General features: G+C 38.5%; 2 protein-coding genes across 7 annotated transcripts in view; one reads left to right on the top strand and one right to left on the bottom strand.

Annotated features, from left to right (window-relative positions):
- Positions 1-2,941: 2,941 nt before the first annotated feature.
- The window catches only part of LOC131787227 (calsequestrin-1), a 49,918-nt gene continuing 31,353 nt past the window's right edge, over positions 2,942-21,506 (bottom strand). Inside the window, exons 5-13 of the mRNA XM_059104313.2 lie at positions 8,300-8,405; positions 7,638-7,711; positions 7,359-7,445; positions 6,623-6,669; positions 5,976-6,021; positions 5,418-5,472; positions 4,900-5,000; positions 3,984-4,058; positions 2,942-3,645 (exon numbers count right to left, since the gene is read on the bottom strand). Of these exons, the coding sequence (XP_058960296.2) occupies positions 3,475-3,645; positions 3,984-4,058; positions 4,900-5,000; positions 5,418-5,472; positions 5,976-6,021; positions 6,623-6,669; positions 7,359-7,445; positions 7,638-7,711; positions 8,300-8,405 (762 nt within the window). The 3' untranslated portion in view covers positions 2,942-3,474. The remainder of the gene's footprint in view (positions 3,646-3,983; positions 4,059-4,899; positions 5,001-5,417; positions 5,473-5,975; positions 6,022-6,622; positions 6,670-7,358; positions 7,446-7,637; positions 7,712-8,299; positions 8,406-21,506) is intronic.
- LOC131787223 (metabotropic glutamate receptor 7) lies at positions 10,776-21,251 on the top strand. 6 transcript variants are annotated; one of them, XM_059104308.2, is made up of 3 exons: positions 10,776-10,951; positions 12,617-15,269; positions 18,242-18,364. In XM_059104308.2, exon 2 carries the CDS (start codon positions 12,638-12,640, stop codon positions 15,263-15,265), a length of 2,628 nt encoding a protein of 875 aa, XP_058960291.2. In that variant the 5' UTR covers positions 10,776-10,951; positions 12,617-12,637; the 3' UTR covers positions 15,266-15,269; positions 18,242-18,364. The 6 variants fall into 6 exon arrangements, with proteins under 6 accessions (XP_058960291.2, XP_058960289.2, XP_066024878.1 ...); XM_059104306.2 differs by lacking the exon at positions 18,242-18,364 and having other exon boundaries at positions 10,777-10,951; positions 12,617-15,612; XM_066168781.1 differs by lacking the exons at positions 10,776-10,951; positions 18,242-18,364 and adding an exon at positions 11,248-11,354 and having other exon boundaries at positions 12,617-15,612.

The raw sequence follows: 21,506 nt of genomic DNA, 5'->3' as shown, positions 1-21,506 counted from the left end.
ATCTCTCTAAAACACTTTGCTGATTCCAATTCGCCAAAAAAATAAAGAAACTAAACTCCTTCTGGTGTCTTTGAGGCACATAACGTGAGGCAAAAATTTGTGGTATTAAATTCTTACTAACAATACGGTTTATTCCTCGAAATGGTCAGCAAAGGCAAAAAATTTTAATTTCAATGTTATTTTAAAAAGAACATGCCTTATCTTTCACGGCCTAAGTGTAACCTGTAACCAACAATTGCATTTTTTAGCCAAAAAGTTTGACTGTTTAATTTTTGAGCAGATGTACGCTTAAAAGTGTCATTTAGTCTGTATTAGAGTAGTTTCATAACCACCGGTCGGATAGATCAGTTCTTAATTCGCTGTTCACTTAAACGGTAAGTATAGGCGCATAATGCAATCTATAATTAAGAGACAACACAGGAACACGAAATAACGTCATAGGAAAAATAAAGATGTACAGATAGCAACCTCGAAGGTAAGGATTTATGTTTCTATGTATCGCATTGTTACAAGAAAGCGATCGTAAGCGTTGATCATTATTGAGATATTCAACTTCTTTTCCTTTGGACTCCATTCGACTGGGTTATAAAATGAAACGAAATGCCGTATCTAAGAGAGAGAGTTTCGCTGAGGTGAAGGATAACTTGTTGCCGTTAAGCTCGAAAATTTTCTTTATTTCATTTATTAAACGATGTTTTTTAGAGCAACTGGTCAAACTGAAAAAAAGTGCATCGGAAATTCGAGAATGCGCGCCACAAAATCGAAATGTAATTTGCTTTACCGTAACTTAAAAGTAATTGCATTTATTCAGGCATTGTATCACGTGTCTTTTTTTTGATTTTAGTTATTAACCTTACAGCTTTGAAAAGTCAGAAACGAATTTTTATCAATTCTATTACATATAAAGAACAGCTGTATTGACGTATGCTGAACGAAATGTGTTGGAACTAAATATCCTTTTGCTTAGAATCATTACCTTCATGTCATGTCATGGCGCTTTTTTTTTTGAGATCTCAGAGTCGTTTGAAAGCTCGCGTGACCTCCTTTTGTCTACAAATGGAAAGTTACCTGTAACTGAATATCCATATCCGAAGATCGCGAGAATTTGTAATGTTCTTTTCTTTCTTGAAAGATTTCCATCTGCCTTTTTATTAGTAAATAGAATTTTGGCGTCTCTCCTGTTATGCCATATTATCAAGAAGAAATTTTACAGCTCTCATGAAACATAAAACTTGTCCGTCTCAAAAAAAAAGACTTTAAATCATCTTTTTTAATCATATATAGTCAATTTTTTTCGTGCCACTTTCCTGCATTATTTGAAAACATTGTCTCAGGTCTATTTAGGCGGAGCAAAGGCACGGCATTTTACCTGGCCTCCAGTCTCCGATCAGATTCAAGTATATCTGAATCTAGCAGGGCGGGGAGACATGTTTAAGCTGACTCTATAATATTGTATAAAGGGGGTAGTTTATAAAGAAACTGTGGTGCTGTGTCGGTGGGAGAGTATAACAGGTGATTTAGTGTTACCAACTGAGTTAAAAACGTAAATTAGCAACAAAAAGTTTAAAGGCTGGCGTTTCTAGCGTCAGCCCCTCGTCAGAGCAATTGGAGAAGGGCTAACACTCGAAACGTCAGCCTTTTAAACTCATTACAGCGGCTTATTTACGTTTTCAACTCAGTTGGTAACACTAAATTACCTGCCCATAATATTGTGTTTGCTCTACGTTTCCAGGCTTAAGCAGTACTCTGTTACATCGTCATTGTTAGCGAAACATAGAAAAGGCAAAAAAAAAGGTACATAACTAAGTAAACAAACTAATACACTCACATAAATGGCTTTCGCGCCTAGAATCACAGTTTTATTCGAAATGGTTGCAAACCTGAATTGTGAAGCGTGCTTAGTCGACAGAATGCAGTCTGGGAAAATGTAACCTCAAATTTTTCCGTACCCTGAGCCTTCCTCGCTGTTTATGTGTGTGCCTGTTTTTCTTTTCGTTTTTGGAAAGATCATCATTTACGGGCTTCTAAGGATTTTATTATACTGACGATTTTAACTTTAAGAAGGAAGCCGTTTGATCACAAGTTTTCAACAATTTTCTTTATGCAATCCATGTTCTCTGCGGACAAAAAAACAACACAGCACAAAAAAGAGGAGACATCTATTTAAAGCGTTTCAATCGATAATTCATCAATGGATGGAATTTACAAGATAGAAACTTACGACAAGGTACCTCAAACTGTCACTTGTCTTTTTCTTCGTTTTATATTGCGGGTTTTGTCGGGTATGAGTAGGGAAGATCACGACTCAGTGTCTTTGGCATTCCAAGTTTGGTACGTGTTTTAAAAATGAAGCAAACGAATTCGAAACCACTAAAACCATATGAAAGAACTGTTAGGCAAAATCTTTTGAGGAGTAGGCGTTGTCTCACACACGATCCATATAGGGTAAGTTAGAGTATGGGAAATTGTTCGGTCTCAACTCCTAATATGCTCCATTTCTTCTGCATAAGTTGCTTCGAGACTACGTAAACGTGCTACCATGATTATTATGAAATAAGTATAATAAAGTACTTATGCCGAAATATCCTTTAATTCTTGATTAAAAGTCTGACTATGATCTCTTGAAAGATTCTCATAATTTAAAGGATCTTAAAAAGCCTGATAAATTTTTGCATTGATGGTCCGCATTAAAAATTAGAGATGAAAAACAGTTAAAAAGGCAAGGTTTAACCAGTTTAGTTGATTTGCGAAGTTATCCATGGTCTTTTAGAGTGTTGTGGACGCGCAACAATGAATATATTAGCTCATGGCTTTTTACTCAACGGCTTCCGTAAACTTGGCAAACCCCCAATACACCCTCGCGTAACACTTGGTGGCACTTTAGGTAACCTTACTGACAAAACAATGATAGCAACAACAATAACAACGACAAAAACAACCACAAACCCTCTTAGGCCCGCTTTCGGGAACATAATTTTTATTCGTAGCACTAGAAATCTTGAAGATTCATCTAACCAGCAACTACAATTAGCTGCAATAACAACATTGCGATTTGTAAATTGAAAAAATTCTTTAGTATAAGATACTTTGCAAAGACTGTTATGTTTCACCTAAATACAGTGAGAATTCGAGCTCGAAAATCTCCCATGCGAAACAAATGCAAAGAAAAATCACTAACAATCAACATCTCAAAATGTTCATTAACGTTTACTTCAGAAAAACTACTCCAAGACCAAAGAAAGTCAGAAATGATAAGGGATGGGGGAGGGGGAGAAGCAGGGTGATCGATGGGTAACGCAGATATCATTCGCGTTTGCCCCTTTCCGCAGCTTTGATTACTAATATAATCTTCGCTCGGTTTAATTTATCAAATGAGCGCAATTAAGACGCCATATCTTTCCCTAACATGTAGCTTGGTAGCGTTCTCTGTTCGTAACAAGACGCTGAATATAAGACACTAAAAAGCAACTAGGGTCAAAGCTCTTCTTTCTTCAATTGCTCTTCTCGTTTTTGGCCCTGACTCGCTCCCGCAGAATCCGCGGGCTCTTTCAGCTCCACTTTACCCGCCAGAACATCTTCCACCCACTGTTGGAGATGTCGTAATTTAAGTTCCTTTCCTTTCCTTTCGAACCAAGAACTTTTGCTCTGTTTCATAAAAGAGGATATTTGTTTTATTTTTTCGTTATTTTTGTGAAAACACAAAATTGACGGGTAAAGTAGTATGGGTATGAGCTACATAGGAAAATGAGGACGTCACGTGAAGGTTCGAGCGCTGAACTCGCGAACCAGAGGTCCTGGGTTCGAGTCTTTGGCTCTACTTGCAAAAGCCAAAAGGTCTGCCTTTTTAAGCTTGTCTTTTCATCACTCCCATGTTACATTTCAAATATTTCTAATTAACTTTCTCTACCTCAGAAGACTCTGTGTTAGAACATAGCCTTTGGTTATCAGAGAATATTTATCTATTCTTCGTTAAAAGAACTTACAAATTTTGGCTCAATGACCCCGATGACAGGAGAGTTCACATCGATATTGTACGAATTCTGCCAGTAATCACGCATCTGAAGTAAAAGGAAAAAATATACACTCAGTTTTCAGTACATTCAATCGTTGATTCCAGGGCGACTCAAGGTTCCCATTTGACGAATATATCCTTTACTCTCAAGCTTTTCAGTGTTGCCTTTGTGGAGAGAGGGTCCGCAGATAACTGTTTTTAAAGAAATGTCTGAGACGTTATATATGTTTATAATCCATAAAATATTTTTGCTCGCGTGCGTTTGTCTAAACGCAACACGTGAGCGAATACGCCTCAGCTGAAACTGGAGAATATCTGAGGATATACCCCAAGTGATATTCCCCAATTTTCAAACCTTACGTCCACGAAAATGAAAGTTTCGTTTTAAATGTGATTCAAGATGAGAGAGCGTTTAGCTTTTTGAAGAAGGGGCATTTTTGTTTGTTCATAAAGTCGTACATAGGAACACCGAAAAAAAAAACATCTCACGCAGCAAACAGTAGGCTGTTTGTTGAACTCTTTCCCTCGAGTTGCAGAAATGTATTAAGAATGATAACAATAGCCTCAATTGGACGCGAAAATATGCTCATGTATTTGTCCTTGAACATCATCTGTGCCTCGAAGCTCGCAGTTTTCCTCGAGCTTCGCTCTTAGAAAACTATTCTCGTGACAGATAATGTCCGCGGATAAACTCGTTCATACTTTCGTGCCAAGTGAAGGCTATTGTTTATTTGGAGAAGAGTCTGGTTATTTTCGTCCGATTTTTCTGATTGCTCCAAGTACCAAGTTCAGAAATATTCACGATAGTTGTTAGACTACTAACGTTATGAAATACGGTAGAGCAGTAAATTCCAAATACACATCACATAATTTCGTACATCACGCACCGTAGGGAATGGATCAGGATCGACCCACAAGAAATGTAATTTCTTTTCGTCTCCGTATCGCCTGGCCAGCGACTTTACCAAAGAGAAGAACTGTGAACCTTCTGTTCAAAAGGAATAAAATGGGGAAAGTTCATTGAGTTAAGAATTAAATAGAGTAATGAATGAATTTTTGAGTGTCACGATTCCTTTAGGAAGGAAAACTATCAATTTCCATGGCCAAGTTACCATCATAGAGTTTGGCTCTTTGTGAAGTATCGTGAATGCGTGTTTCATTGTTACACGTCGAGTGAGTGCTTTTATTTTTTCGGATATGCTCCATAGCAAAGTTCAGCAACCAATACATAAGTTAACCACCCAAACGCATCTTTCCAAATGGTACTAGCGTTCTGTATGTTTTCCGTTATTGGATTCACTTTGACATGAATAATAAGTTCTTTTCGAAATGAGACTGGTCGCGATGAAAATCCAGCAGAAGGATTCAACAGAGAAAAAAAAGAAATTGAAAAACAAAAACTCACCATTCGTATCAAGCCTCACGAAAGCGGTAACCAAATAACCTTCCACATTAGTTGACTACAACAGATAACAAGATGTTGTTATGTATCGGTGTCAAAATCACTAAAATTGTTCGCTATTTCAAAGAAATACACTCTAAGCTTAGGCAAACCACAACCTACAATAAATATTGCTTTCACCACGTAAAGTGTTTTTCTAAGAAACAAAACCAGAAAAAAAAATCAAATCAAACACACAGCAAAGTGATAAACTGCAATAAAAGATGCGAACTTACGAAGATTCGTCAGAGTTTAGGATAAAGATAATTTCACGAGTCCTATATTAGAAAGCAAGTAACACTCCTAATCTCTAACGTCCCAGAACTTAGGAACAGCTAATTGGAAGTGCTGGTCTCAAATGCGAAGCGATTTTTGACGATTGTCATAAAGTTCAACATTGGTTGAAGGAAGAAACTCATTTTTTCCTCACAGTTTTTGAAATTGTGAATCATTTAGAAGGTTTCCAGCTACCTTTAACTTCAAGATAAAACGTTTCACGTGTAAATTCAATTATGAGCTCACCCATGTATCATGTATATCTTCAAGTCTAATCTTCGTTAAAATGCCTCTGCAATATACAAAGGATTCAAAGAGAAAACATGACTAAATATCTTTGATGGTGGTTACAAGCCAAAAAGGAGCTGGTCATTATGATCAGCTCCCAGTTGGCTTGTTAGCTCACTTGGTAGAGCGCTGCACCGGTATCCCAAAGGTCATGGGTTCAAATTCCGTACGGGCCTGAATTTTTTTCAGGCCTCGGTTCAACTACTAGTTAATTAGTGGTCATAACTGCGAGAATCGCTTCCATATTCGTTTCTTCAATCGTAGTGCAAATATATGATTTTCATACGTTTACAGCCATGCCTAAATATCTTTGATGGTGGCTACGAGCAAAAGCAATACGATTATTTCTTTTTCATTCCCAAAAGTTTAAGCAATTACAGTATCGGTCAATTGTACATCATTGTATGTCATTTAAGTACATGTACATGCCTAATCACGCCTAGATGACCTGACATACTGATCATGACAATTTCTCATTTATCTGCCATTAAAAATAACTGAATACAATTTACTCCAGGCGGTGTAACAGGGCAAAAACTTATCTGTTCTCATGTTAATAACACAATAAAAACGAAAACATCGCCCTCTTTCCTCTGAATTCTCACCTCTTGTTCTGAGCAATAAAATTGTTGATGTTTTCTTCTGTTATGGTCTGAAATGAAACATTAGAAACGTCTTAGGGACGAATTAAGAGTTTTGGAAAGGAAGTCTTTCTTAAAGAAAGTGTAATTAATTTTCATCCCCTTGATTAACTTTATAAATATACTGCAGTAAGTCTTTCCAAGTATGATCTGCAGCACACTCATTATTCTATATCCTCCCACACAATCCTACATTTTTTCTCCCCAATCTACATCTTTGTTGAAAACCATGTCAACAGGGAGCTCTAGTAATTGAAAGTAACAATATGTACCCCTCCCTTTTCTTCCACTTCCTCCCGTTTTAGCACAGTGAGATTCACTACCAGTGTAAAAAGTGAAAGCACTCGCTGCTGCAAATAGAGTTTTTTCGCTGATACAAGGAAGGGCCAACAGAGTACGCCGCACTGATCGTGGCGTTGGAACATTCTATTATTGCAACAGTACTAGGTTTTTCCCACTCTATGAATCGAATTAGTCCTGGTCTCCTTGGTAACTGTTTATTGGGATCCAACGCAACGGACCCTTACAGAAGCTTTGCGGTGTCTGTCACAGAAACGGCTGCGAGGGATACGAAATCAATTCAGGCCACAGAAATGTAGCGACCAAGGTTACTAAATCATTTACCTAAAGCCACAGAGACATTAAAAAACATATCAACGCCGCTACCGAACCTGATATGACTTTATGAAATAATTTTTACCTTATCTGCTGGGTAATTGACAGGTTTCTCATATGGTTTCAAGAGTTGTATGGTTTTGGGTTTCTTGAGCCGAAATGATTTGGCAAGCTGTGGAGAAATTTTAAAGTCAAGTCAGACTCATGCTTTCAAATGGGTTTACTGCCTTCAGTTTGATACTCACGAGAGTTCACAAATTACGAATTCTGTGTAAGATGTATGCAACTTGGGCAAACGGTTAAGGATAATTTCAACGTAAAAGTGATGTAATGTAAAGTAATGTACGCGGGCAGATTCACGTACCTTCTTATCAGAAACAGCAAAGAATGGTAATAAGGGTTGATGCTGCGTGGCCGATTCTTCGAATGCTTTGATTTCTGAAAGCAGTTTGACCAATTATTAAAAGAGCCAAGCTCATTTAGCGAAAAATTTAACCATCAAACATTGCAATAGAAACTCATGTCATTAGAAAATTTTTGATAATCTTCGTCGCTGCCTCTTACAGTTAGGTTCCTGTAATGAAAAAATGCAATGGTAAACAGTAACAGATCTGCTCGCAGAGATTCATTGAAAGTGAAGCAAGAACAGTGTTCCTTGATCTGGGGTTCAGTTCTCGCATGAAATCATTTCTGGTATATTAAACAATCTAAATTCTATTGAGGGAAATAAAATCAACAAAATTTACAATTCTTGCTAATTCAAAACATTCCGGCTTAGCTATTTGCGCACCAGCTCAGAATTAATTTTAGTTTCTACTCTAGCAAATAAATTTCTCAAGGTCTTATTCCATTTACAGTTAACCTTTGACAAAGCCAACACGTTTTTACAAATACTGTCAGATAGCCCCTTGAAAATGGCTACATGATGAAGTTGAAGACGCAGCAAAAAGAAACTGTTTAATAGAGAGTGAAATTCATCGATTCATTCAATCACGTTTTAGGAAGACATCGTAAGTTTATATGAACCTGGCGAGTCTTTTTCCAAGTAAGCTATTACTTTGCTTCCATCAATATCTTCAAACGAAGTCTTCTGTTTCTTGCTTTCTATGAATGAAACCGGGGGCTCAAACATCTGCAAAAACAAGTTAACAAACAAGCAAAAAGTCTTTAACAAGTCCATTTGCTTACCAACAGCAACATAATCTGGCATTTCTAGGATCCTTTCCGCAGCTTCAAACAAATCGTAAGTTGGTCATTTCGGAATCGTATGTCGCCTAGTTTTCATAACGAGTCGGAGTGGAAATGAAATTCCGTGATTAGCATAGATGTTCAACCATACACATAAAGCTTTTTTTCTCTCTGTACCAAAGGATACCCGAAAAAAGTAGCTTCTCAAAAGTAATTTCCATAACTAAAACTTTTAAATATTTGGATAATAGACGGTCTGCTGCGTTTAGCTTTATTTTCACGGAGCCTCTCAGGTGACAAATTATAACGTAGAGTATGCCGTTCACGTGGAAGGGTTCAACCCAAGTGCCGCAGACAACAACGTGAGTTTCATGAACAACTGCTCCGTTGGCCATTGAAAAGATGGCCATAAGTAGAAAGCAGAAGAGAAAGACTCTGTTAAGTCAAAGGTAACCGTCCAGATTGCTGATAAAACATTACAGAAGGTGGTGCCGATGCGAATTTCTACTGATAGAAATTCGCAACGCACACCACCTTTCCAGATAACAAATTTCAGGAGGATCCTTAGCAGAAGTCTCAAAAGGTGAGAGCACACCCAAACAAAGTTTGTGGATGATCAGCAACCTGTAATAATCTACGGCAACCTCGGCAAAACCCAACAACACAGTAGAAACCACAGCTTATTAAAATAGATGGTTTTGTTCTTTTCTTTTAATAAAAAAAGAGAGATTCTTTTACTTTGTTAACCGAAGAAAAAAAAGTGAAACTGAGATTTCGTGCCGGCAATCATTAATGCGACATTTTCTCAACATTTATCAAACTTAAAACTTGCTAATGACAACATGTTGCATAATTCCGAGCCATCTAAAGCAAACTACTTCTATTTCTAACGTCATAAATTCATCAAACAAACAGGTGAAGAAAAACACGATCTGATTCAGGGTGGTATCTCAATAAATAACCCTCTTTCTATCTCTGATTAGCTACATGAAAGAATTCGTGATCAGAAGTTGGGTTTATTGTGTAAAACATCTACCAAATTTTCGCGGCACTTAACCACTCGCTGATATTCACCAGTGCTTTAATCTCTTAAAACAAAATATATAATATATGCAACAGCTAAGTATCATTGCTTCTTCACAAGGATGCTGCAGACTGTAAGGAAGCCTTTGCTGCTAGTAAAAAACACCTATGCATGTCTTAAATTTTCTAAGAGTTCGTTCCAAATAATGTGTTGATTCGTTGTAACAACTGAGGGGCAAATATCCGCTTCAGTTGCTTACTAATGGGAAAAGGCGGCCCTAAGCTTGCAGCGGCTAAGACAAACACTCTCAGAGAAAATTGAAAACGGGTCACCTTTTTCAAGTGTTTACTTAATTGACGCCGAGCGACAAACGAATATGCAAATACTCATTGCTCCACCACCATCTTGTTTCACAGTCTGATGTTATTATATTTGGAACTAAAACGGTAGAACTTTGAAAGAGTGCTTCTCAAAGAAGGTGGATATGCTCCTATGCTCCTTCCTTGCGAAGGAAAACAGCGAAACAATTAAATAATGATCAACGTCATTAATGGGCTGTTTTCTCATTTCTCCAATTCAAAACTTGCTAATGAGCACAATTCACATAATTCAAAGAGATCAAATTTAATGTTTCTTCTTCAATAATTCATCTCGCAGACAAGGGAAAGCAATTTATTCAGCCTGAAGGTGTTATTTCGACATGACCACAAATTCTCCCAACTAATTTAAAGGGAAATACGCCGCAGTGAAATACAAGAGCTGTCAAATAGATATTGGGTTCATTCTGGAAACACCTGCCTGCCAAATCGTCAAAATTCCCAATCATTTGGCTCCCCGTTTGTAATAAATTTGTGTAAGTGTCGAGTCTCATTGCTTCTCTTGGAATACTTGACAGTGAAGTATGCCCACAAAATATATCTCATAAATGAGATATCTCACCCCCCCCGGCCAAAAAAAAAGGAGATAATCTTTCCCTAAATAATAAAGTAGGAGTAACACCAGCGCTGTTTAAATTGTGATGAAATTATTTACTTATCGAGGATGCCGCGTGACGAAATGAAAATGGCTTTGGAGACAGAAAATGGAAGCCGTAGGCGGTCGATAAAAGACCTGTATAAGTGTCTCATATTTTCTAGGATTTCGTCTCAAATACTTCATCAGTTAGTTCTAATAATTTCAAAACAAAATTCTACTACAAATGCTTATTAATAACATCGAGCAGCTCTAATCATGCCGCGGCTTAGACAAAGCATGTCGCTATGATTGAAATGCGTTTATTTGAATGACGTCAAGCTAGAGACCGGAAGACGGAAATACTTATTTCCATCAGGACTTGTTTTAATATTTAGTGTTTATCATTTCAACCCTCAACGGCTAAACTTTGGTAACTGAGGTTCTTTAATTAATGGTTCTACACCCTTAAAAACGCTGCTTCAAAAGTAAAACACATTGTACTGACTCAAAAGGTAAGAAAGACAGTTAATATTTTGCTACAAAGCTATTTTTGATCACAAAGTCTACGGAAAATTACGCAATAAAATTGAAGGTTTGTAATCTTCAATTTTAACAAACAGATTCCTTAAAACGAAGATTCAGCAGAGGGGATCCGCACAAGGGAAAAAAAGAAAAGATAGGGAAAATTTGCTGATTAACGGCAATCTCCACGGTACATGGCAATTTAGCGATGACTGTCTTCCGCATATGCAATGTCTGACACGGAAAAAAGTGAAACCTTTCTTTTTGAATTTCAGGCTAAAAATAAAGTCACCATTGTCTATTGCTCACTGAGAAGAAAAGGGATATGTCCAAAATACTCTTGCGTTTTGCTGATTAGCAAGGAAATTGTGGCAGACCTTTTCTTTTCTCCAGGTGAAACCTCTAACAAACAAACTCGTCCTCTACACAACTTTTAAAATAAGAAAGAACAACTCGAGAACGACTGAGAAACTACACAGGGTATATTGCCGATAATTGAGACCTGTTTGTAAAAGATCCAAAAGCGACCTTATGGTAAAAACAATTCGCATTTCCCTCTGGAAATGCACCAGTAAGCTTTGGATCTTATGGCTCGCTTTACCATTTCCGAATCCAATTTTTAAATTGTTGACTTAGGTTACGCCGTTCGTTTGACGAACATTGGATAGATGTCATTTTCCGTTTCACTTCAAACAACAAACACTACACAACACACGCAACCTTATGTAAATTTTTAATTAGAAAGCTGATTGTCGATCGGACAGTTCACCCTTAACGAAAACGTCTAAAAGATAAATATTCAAAAATATAGTCTTATCGATGGGGTTTTTGACACCTGAAGTCTCTTTCATAGGGAAATCCATTGAGGAAATAATGATAGTATTCTTAAAACATGAATGCAAATTCTGTTAATGAAATGGTTTTGACTTGTGCGTTGGGAAGATTGGTTTTCCTTAATGGATTTCCAGTAGGAATATTTTATCCGGAATTCATTATCTCACAGTTATGCACAGCTCTTGTACGTGTAGATAAGCTTCTATTCAAAAACTCTTCACTGCTCGGCTAGTTATCGAAAAATTGGACGTTTTTAGGTTTAACATTTTGTGCAAATAATTCGATCAGAATTTGTAAATAACAGAATTTGGCAAAGGTGTTTCCACCCATTTCAGCCTTCAATATGATCCCTCTGGCTAGAAATAATTATGAAATTTGTCACTCGCAGCTGAGTTAATGGAGTATGTATGAACAGTCCAATTTAACTGCCAAAATTGACCATCACATGATGCGAAAAAGGTGGCAAAAAGGATATAAAAGTTAATTCACTCCTTTCGTATAGAGATGCGTATCTCATGTGATAAGTTTTGTTTCACAGCAATAACAAAAGGATTATTATGTTCGCACATTTTCGATTGAACGCTGGTTACAGCGAGTTCATATTCAACCCACACTCATGGAATAAGAGCAAGATATTCTATTAGACTACCGACTGAATTGAACACCAATCGGTCCGTTTACCATGGTGAAGAAATAAGTAAGCAACCACGCAATACGAACTTAGAATATTGTTAGAGAAAATTATTAAATTGTCCATTTATATGTCCTCTTTTCTACGTCTTTTTTTTCATTAAAAATTTTTCAATTTTCTTCCTCCGCAGGGGATAAATGAGAATCCTGCAATGATCAGTTGGGTCCTGCTTTGTTTTGCCGTGTTTTCTGCTTTCGGTATTACTTCCAGTGTTGAAGTGACGAGTGGTCAGCAGTTGCCTGGTAACATCACCCTCGGTGGTCTCTTTGTCGTTCACCAGACGACTGATGATGGCGCATGCGGCGAACTTTACCCGCAAGGACTTGGTAATGCAGAAGCAATGATTTTCGCTATTGAGGAGATAAACAGAAATCATAGCCTGCTTCCAACCATAACGCTGGGATATGACATACGTGACTACTGTGAAAGCCCTGAAAAGGCAATGAGGCAAACGTACGATTTTGTCCGGGGAAACGACGCCAGATGTGCTTTTCCACATGTAGAAAACAAGACCATAGAGAAAACAAAGCCGATTGCAGCAGTTATTGGTCCATCAGACTCAGGAAGTGCTGTTCTGGTTGGTAGCCTTTTGCAAGTGGGAGGAATTCCCGTCATCAGTCACTCAGCAACTAGCAATGAGTTGAGCTCAAAGCAATACCATCATTTTTTCCGCACTGCTTCCCCAGATGGACAACAGGTGAGTGCTGTTGCTGATATTCTACAGTATTTTAACTGGAGCTATGTAGCTGCCGTGGCAATGGATGATTCATATGGTAAAAACGGCATGAGAAGTCTGGAACTTGAGGCTGAAAATAGGAGCACGTTTTGCCTTTCTTTTGCTGAATTTATTCCACGGAAGGAATATAATACAACAATAAAAAGAATTGTAAGGAAGCTGAAGGACTTCCCAAACATTGGCGTCGTAGTCCTTTGGGTTTTTGGCAGTTATGGCCGTCATTTTCTAGAGGAAGCAGCAAAACAGAAACTGTTTAATCGCACCTGGATTCTTAGTGATGGTTTAGCCACACAAGATGATTTGTTCAAGGGCCTAAAAACTGAAGACCAAGTAATTCTTCATGGGTCATTCGGTATTCAGCCTCCATATGTTGACATGAACAGTAGCAATTTCAGCAACTTCCTGATCGAAAGATCGACGCTGTTAACCAATTTTTCATGGTGGAAGGAATTTTGGCTGTCGGAGGACAACAAAGACTGTTTCAAAATGACGAATCCAGAAAAGCAATGCAAGGAAATAGTCTTCCACAGATTATGCGAGACCTACACTCCCTATGTGGTGGATGCCGTATATGCTATTGCCCACGCCCTTCACAGCATGAAAAACTGCTCTGCATCACAGTGTAAGAATCTTGGAGATCACAACATTCCAATGAATACAAAGGATCTCCAGAGGTATCTTCGTTTTGTTAAGTTTTCAGGATTAACTGGTGAGGTCAGCTTTGATCATTTGGGAGACCCTGTATCATCGTCATACGAAATTGTCCATTTTCAGGTTACTAACATATCAAATCCAGAAAAGCTGATCATTGGCTCGTGGTTAAAAAGCCGCAAGCCAAGACTTCACTTGAACCTTAGCAAGGTCAAGTGGAATTCCATGACTAACGGTTTTTTTCCGAAGTCATTCTGCCATGAGGATTGCCCTGTAGGCACAAGTCGGTCAATGACCACACCCTGTTGTTGGAAGTGCCTCAGATGTCCAGATGGAGCAATTAGCGCACGAATAAACGAGGAAAACTGCACCGAGTGCCCCCGAGGACAGTTACCCAATGAAGAGAGGTCAAAATGCTTGGATCTTCCAGAAGTAGAATTCAGATGGTCAAGCGTCGCGTCAGTCCTTGTGATTCTCTTCAGCACAATTGGATTTCTTTTCATTGCCAGTTGCAGTTTCATCTTTCATAAACATCGAAAGACTCCACTAGTCAAAGCAGCTAATCGCGAGCTAAGTGCAATCCTTATGTTAACAATCACGATGTCATTTTTAGCATCGATTTTAACTCTTGCCAAGCCAACAGACTTTGTGTGTGGTTTGATTTACTGCTGGCGGGCTATGGTCCTAGTTATGTTCATCTCCGTCCTGATAATCAAGACCATGAAGATTCTCAGCGCATTTCACATAAACGTTGTGGCGGAGAAGTTCAAAAAGTTCATTTTAGTTACAAAAAAACAAACAGTAATCGTTCTGGCGCTTCTTTTTCCACCCACTGCACTCTTTTTCTTATGGATTGCATTGGATTCACCGCATCAAAGACGAATCATTCAGATAAACGAAGGTACATCTCTTTTTACGTGTTCCTTACATCGGTCAACAGTTGGAATGAGTTTTCAAATCATCATCTCTCTATATACGTCCCTTCTTGCAGCGACTTGTACATACTACGCTTTCAAAGCTAGAACACTTCCTGAAAACTTTAACGAAGCCAGATATATTGGATTTTCTATGTACATTTTACTCCTTTCCTCGGTGGCATATTTGCCGATTGACATCGGACTTACAGGTGTCTACGCAACAAACTTGACATGCGCATTGATACTTGTGGCTTCTTACGGACTATTAACCTGCATGTTTGGGCCGAAGATCTACGCAATTCTAATCACGCCTGAGCAAAATACACATCATGCTGTAAGTTCACAAGTGTCGCATTATTCGTTTGGACTTTTTCGAAAGGGCAATACTGGCATTGCACCTGTGAAGTCAGATGCAACATACAACCAACAAAACATGCAACGGGAATTTTCCTCGACAACTCAAGTAACTACCTAAAGAGGTATTCTAAGATCTTCAATATTGTCCGAAAAAAGTGTTCAAGGACTTGAAGGATCACACTAAACGATAGATATGATTTTCTATAAAGTCAACAATCATTCACAAGGCGCGAAGTATTTACCACATTGTGCAACTAGAAATAATTTTAAGAAAACATTTTGAGCCATCTTAGTCTCGACATGGGGAGACAAACCCAGAGGAGTTAGGCGGCGTTATTTTTGGCTGTTTTCATTTCTACTTAAAAAATTTAGTAAACTTAAAAATAAAATTGTTTGCTAGTACTTACATACACCGACGATGAGCAATTTTGAATTAAGTGTTGAAATAAATCCGGGATTCCTTCAGCTTTGCTTCACTTCGCTTTGTGATTGGCCCAGAAAAATTCGCTCCATATTCTCAATCAATCAAATTTCAAACTAAAAGCAATCGCGACTTAGTCGTCCGCGTTTTCCCGCGCTTATCCGGGATTCCTTCAGCTTTGCTTCACTTCGCTTTGTGATTGGCCCAGAAAAATTCGCTCCATTTTCTCAACCAATCAAATTTCAAACTAAAAGCAATCGCGACTTAGTCGCACGCGTTTTCCCGCGCTTCTGGCGGTTTTTTTTTTCCTTATTGCTCTCATGCTCCTTACGATATTTTCCTTTGTTTTGATATGCTTTGCTATTACCTCTGTTTTGGTTTGCGACACTCAATCCAAATGCACTCTGGCTATGGAAGAGAATTACACATAACGTAACGTGCTAATTCTTCACATGCCCTTCTTATCAGGCTAACGATCTTAGATTCATCGATTGATGTTTTAAACTCTTTTTATTTTGAAGGCTTCAGCTGGTTTTGACACTTACATTTACGAAAAAGACTCTTCTTGTCTCAGAAATGGCGACCTTATTGAAAAATAGATCATATCAAGAAATAACATGATCGACATGACATGTGATAATGATGTCGATATGAAATACTCATTTATGACACCTTCAATTCCATACATAATGAAGTATGCACAGTGGGTTTTTTCCTCTTTAAATATCAGTCATACGGAGGAAGTTGTGAGATTATATCATTCAGATGCCGCACTCCAAATATACTTGTCAAAAATCTTCCAAAAGCAGCCTTTTCCATCCGTCGGTGATGTAATTGTTATTTATTGTCAGGAATACGGAAGAAGTAAGTCTGTTAATATTCATTATTAGCGTGTTTTCACTTGAATGTGAAACCAAGAACACTTCAACGAAGGGAAAACAATTATTGGAGGCTAAAGGTAAAAAACAACTTGTTAATTTTCGTGCTCTGAGATGTAAGAAGGATCATTGAGACATACCGTTTTAAAGACATTTTCCTTCTTTTCATGTTGACTGCATAAGAACAAGCAAGTTTAAGTTTTTCGACTGAAATTAAGGTGATACTTGTGACACGACTACATGCCGCCCAATCAATAAACTAGGGTTCTCAAGTTAACTCGCATAAAAAATAAGTTTACGTTGATGGCTTAACCTTTAGTAAGTTGAGTTCTCCACAACTGCCAAAACTACAGAAACAAATGCCCAGCGCAAACGTCCGCTTATGTCGCAAATAGAGTACATGTGCTTAAGGGTTCAGATAACTCGCAATAGATAGACCTGCCTCGACTTGCAGTAAAAATTCTGATTCTATTTGGGTTAAGAAAGAAATTGACACGAAGATTTTTTGTGGGTGATGGTGGACGTCACTACAGTATCTACAGACTAAAAAAGATAAAAAAAGCTATTGTACCATATCAGAGTTCTTAACAATAGAATGGTGCCAGATGAAAGACATTACGGGAAAGGATAATTGTACTTAAGTCCACGAAATTTAGCACAAAAAAGCTTTTGCTGATCAGGCGAGAATTCACCTATGGTTTTTAAATGTTCGTTGCATGACACCAATGCACGGGTCGAGAAGACTACAAAATAGGTGATATTCTGTTGTTAAAATCAAGAGTGTGTTTAACAGCTTCAGAACGTCGGTCGGCGTTGCTGCCGAAAAGCGTGCGAGTCTTGTTTACGGTGCTATACACCTATTCTTTTTATAATGCGTCACAAGCTAAATACACATAAATACGAATATAAGAGGAAAGCGCTTATTCCATTTTTTTCTGTTTTCAAAAATTTATTGTTATTGGTTAGTGAATAGCCAGTCGACGATGGCGTTCTTAAAATACATGTTCTTGGACGTCCACACCAATCTATCAAACTGTACTTAGTAACTTTTTCCTTTTTACTCTCTATAGAAAACGAGCGCGAAAACTTCGGTTAAGTCACAGAAATGCCAATTTGGTATGAAAAGTAGACCAAAGTGTGAGAAAGGAATACAACCCAAATATTTCCTTAAAATATTTCTACGAACCACTCAGGAACTAATTAAATTGATTTGTCACAAAAAAATGACAAGCTTTCGGCACTATGCTAAGTTTCCTTCAATTCAGCCGACACTTCTTGAAAAGGTAAATAAACCAGAAAAGCCGTGAAGTTTCTTAAAGAGAGATGTAATTCGTCTTGAAAAACTACTCGTCTAACAATGCGTCTTAATTCCTTAATGCGAATTTTTCCTAATATTTCAGCTAAACTTAGACAACATCCGCCGTCAGCCAAAATGAAACAAGAACGATTTTTTAAGTGTAACGCTCAAAAATTCAAATTATCTCTCTTTCGCAAACAGGTGTCCAAACATAATATTAGAAATACATGAAATTTGTCGATTTTTTCGCTTGAAACTCAAATCTTAATCGGGTCTCTTCAAGATCGAAAGCAGACTTTTTTCGCTTGATTCCTTTTCAAGAAAAACTTTCTACCTAACACATCGCTGATGAGTCCAAAGTAAGGACTTTATACTGTTATCGATACTACATCAGATTCGACTTTTTCGGTTGATCTCTCTAACTCAATAAGTCATTTTTCCGATGATTTGTTTCATAACTAAAAGTTAATCAAATAACTCTATTTGCCTTTGTAACAGGGAAAAACGTTTTGCGGAATGTTCGTAAACAACTGCGTGTTACTTTCAGTGGTGGTGTCCTATGGTTTTCAGACGTCGTCGGGGACGACAAGTAAAGATCGTTATCATGTGCCTGGCGACATCACAATCGGAGCTTTGATTACACTACACCACACCAATGATGATGGCGAATGCGGTGATTTTTCCCCAACAGGACTTGGCCATGTGGAAGCTATGAAGTTCGCCATCGATGCAATCAACAGGAACCCACAGCTGCTTAAAAATATCACTCTAGGATATGACATTCGAGACTATTGCAGAAGCACTGTAAAGGCAATGAAACACACGTACGATTTTGTCCGAATAAATGAATTGGCTTTAGAATTTCAAAACGCCAGGTTCGTTGGTGCATTAAAGAATAACACAGAACAGAAGAAACGTACTTCAATAACAGCTGTGATTGGTCCGACCGATTCAGGGGCTGCGATCTTTGTAGGGAGCCTTTTACAAGTGGCTGAAATCCCACTCATCAGTCACTCGGCAACAAGCGATGAGTTAAGCTCCCCGCAGTACAGTTACTTTTTTCGCACTGCTCCCCCTGATAGAAAGCAGGCGAGGGCAATGGCCGATATAATAGATTACTTCAATTGGAGCTACGTGGCTGCTGTGGCAATGGACGATTCTTACGGTCGGAATGGGGTCCGGAGCTTGGAAACTGAGGCAGGCAAAAGGCAGACATTTTGCCTTTCTTTTGCAGATTACATACCAAGAGAAAAGTACATAACAAAGCTAGAAAGAACCGTGGAGAAGCTTCGAAGCCACACAAATGTTAGTGTTGTAGTGCTATGGCTATTAAGAGGATATGGACGTCGATTGCTCGAGCAGGCTGCAAAACAGAAAATGTACGACCGCACCTGGATTTTCAGCGATAGTTTGACAGCTGGAAGGGAGGAACTTATGAAAATGAAAGACGAACATAAGGGAGTTGTTCATGGATCATTTGGTATTGAACTTCGTCATTTTGATGTTCAATGTTTCCAAGATTTCTTGATCAAAGAATCCATCAAGTCCTTACAAGAGGAAAGCGCCTCTGCTCCTTGGTGGAAAGAGTTTTGGAAGCAAAAAGGTAATTCATCTTCCAATGAGACAGTTATTAGTTCGGTATACAACAGCTACATCCCCTATTTGGTAGATGCCGTGTTTTCTGTTGCCTTTGCTATTCACAACTTAAGCAAAATCTATCCTACAGTCGATCCAAAGAAACTCGAGGGGCATCTCCGCCAAGTCGCATTTCCAGGAGTAACTGGGGAAATCCAATTTGATCAGTTTGGAGACCCTAAAATATCGTCTTATGATATTGTACATTTTCAGATGAATGAAAACTCCGATTTAATAAAATTAGCCATCGGATCGTGGGATGAAAGTCGAAAGGGAATTCAGATAAACGTTTCCGGCATAAAGTGGAATACCGCGGCAGGTCACAAAATTATTCCAAAGTCATTCTGCCATAGAGATTGCCTTGCTGGTGAATATCAGTTGCCGACGACCTCTTACTGTTGGACTTGCCACAAATGTTCGGATGGAACTGTTAGCGCTGGAGTGAATGATATGAATTGCACCTTGTGTCCCCGAGGAAAAAAGCCCAATGTACGGAGGTCAAAATGCCTGGATCTTCCTGAAGTAGAAGTCATTTGGTCAAGCACTGCGTCTGTCCTTATCGTTCTGTTTGCGACTGCTGGATTCCTTCTCCTTTCCATTTGCAGTTTCATTCTCTTTAAACTCTGGAACACTCCCCTTGTCAAAGCAGCTAACCGCGAGTTAAGTTCTATCCTTCTGTTTACAATCGCACTGTCCTTTTCTTCCTCTATTTTATCCCTCACCAAGCCTACGAGCTTTACGTGCGCTTTGCTTCACTGCTGGCGGCCCATGGTTCTCGTAACAATCATCTCCATACTGATAATTAAGACCATGAAGATACTCAGCGCATTCCAAATAAACGTTATGGCCGAGAGATTAAAAAAATTCATTCTTTCCACAAAGAGACAAACCTTTATCGTTCTGATGCTAATATTTCCACCAGCTGTATTCTGCTCGTTTTGGATTACTTTGGACTCGCCACACCAGCAACGGATCATACAGACAAATAGAGGTTCAATCCTTCTCTCGTGTTCTTTGCATCAATCGTACGTTGGAATGAGTTTTCAAATCGCTATATCTGTGTACACGTCTCTTCTTGCAGTGGCTTGTACATATTACGCCTTCAAAGCTAGAACACTTCCTGAAAACTTCAACGAAGCGAAGTATATTGGATTCTCTATGTACATCTTACTTCTTTCAAGTATAGCATACTTCCCTATTGACATTGGCTTGAGGGGTTCCCACGCAACAAACTTGACTTGCGCCATGATACTCGTCAGTTCTTATGGACTATTAATTTGCATGTTCGCTCCGAAGATTTTCGTAATTCTTCTCAAACCTGAACAAAATACACACCAGGCCGTTGGTTCACAAGTGACGGACTACTCATTTCGCCCGTCGTTGGGGGGTAAGACAGCAGTGACACCTATGAAACCGAATGCCCTGAACAGACAGAAAATGTTGCAGCTAGAATTTGCTTCTACCAGTACCTCAAGAACTTAAGGTTTTCCGAGTTTTCCAATATTGTCATTGGAGAGGAGGAAACCTGTTTCGGGAGTAGAGGTCACTCTCCTAATTCAAAAAGTCAGTCAATCATATGTGCAATAGACGCTGAGTAATTTGATCTTGAAGAGGTTCACTACAGATCACTTACATAGTATCGACCGCTTGGATTTTGCACGTTTTCATTAAAAAATGCGTCATGCGTTATTTAGGCCCTTTCCATAAATGCAGAATTCAATTAAAAATGCATATCTCCAACAACTTTACCGTTTTCTAAAATCTGGATAACACACAATAATTTTCTGTTTGCTTAATAAATAGTCAATCGACACTAGCGTTCTTGGAATACTTGTTTTTGGACACCCACACCACTCTGCCAAGCTGATGTGGAAAACTGCTAAGACTAACCATAGAAATTGGGGGGGAGGGAGGGGGGGAGGGTTGTTCGCCGTAGAATGATACTACGAACGGAGCTCAGGTAGATGTTTCATTGATTTTTCACAAGTGAGAGACGAGCCTTCAGCATCACGTTTGATTTCGTATATGTACGATGAGATAAGTTAAAAAGCAAAGTTGGACCATTAGTATAGGTAATCACATGATTTCGAGTGCAATTTGGAATAAATAAGCACGAGTAAATTTTTCC

Source organism: Pocillopora verrucosa, chromosome 6 (assembly GCF_036669915.1).
Source record: "Pocillopora verrucosa isolate sample1 chromosome 6, ASM3666991v2, whole genome shotgun sequence".
NCBI lineage: Eukaryota > Metazoa > Cnidaria > Anthozoa > Scleractinia > Pocilloporidae > Pocillopora > Pocillopora verrucosa.
This window is presented reverse-complemented; position numbering and strand designations above follow the sequence as displayed.

Coding starts and splice junctions, on each gene's coding strand:
- LOC131787223 (XM_059104308.2), top strand. CDS start 12,638: ATGATCAGTTGGGTCCTGCTTTGTTTTGCCGTGTTTTCTGCTTTCGGT.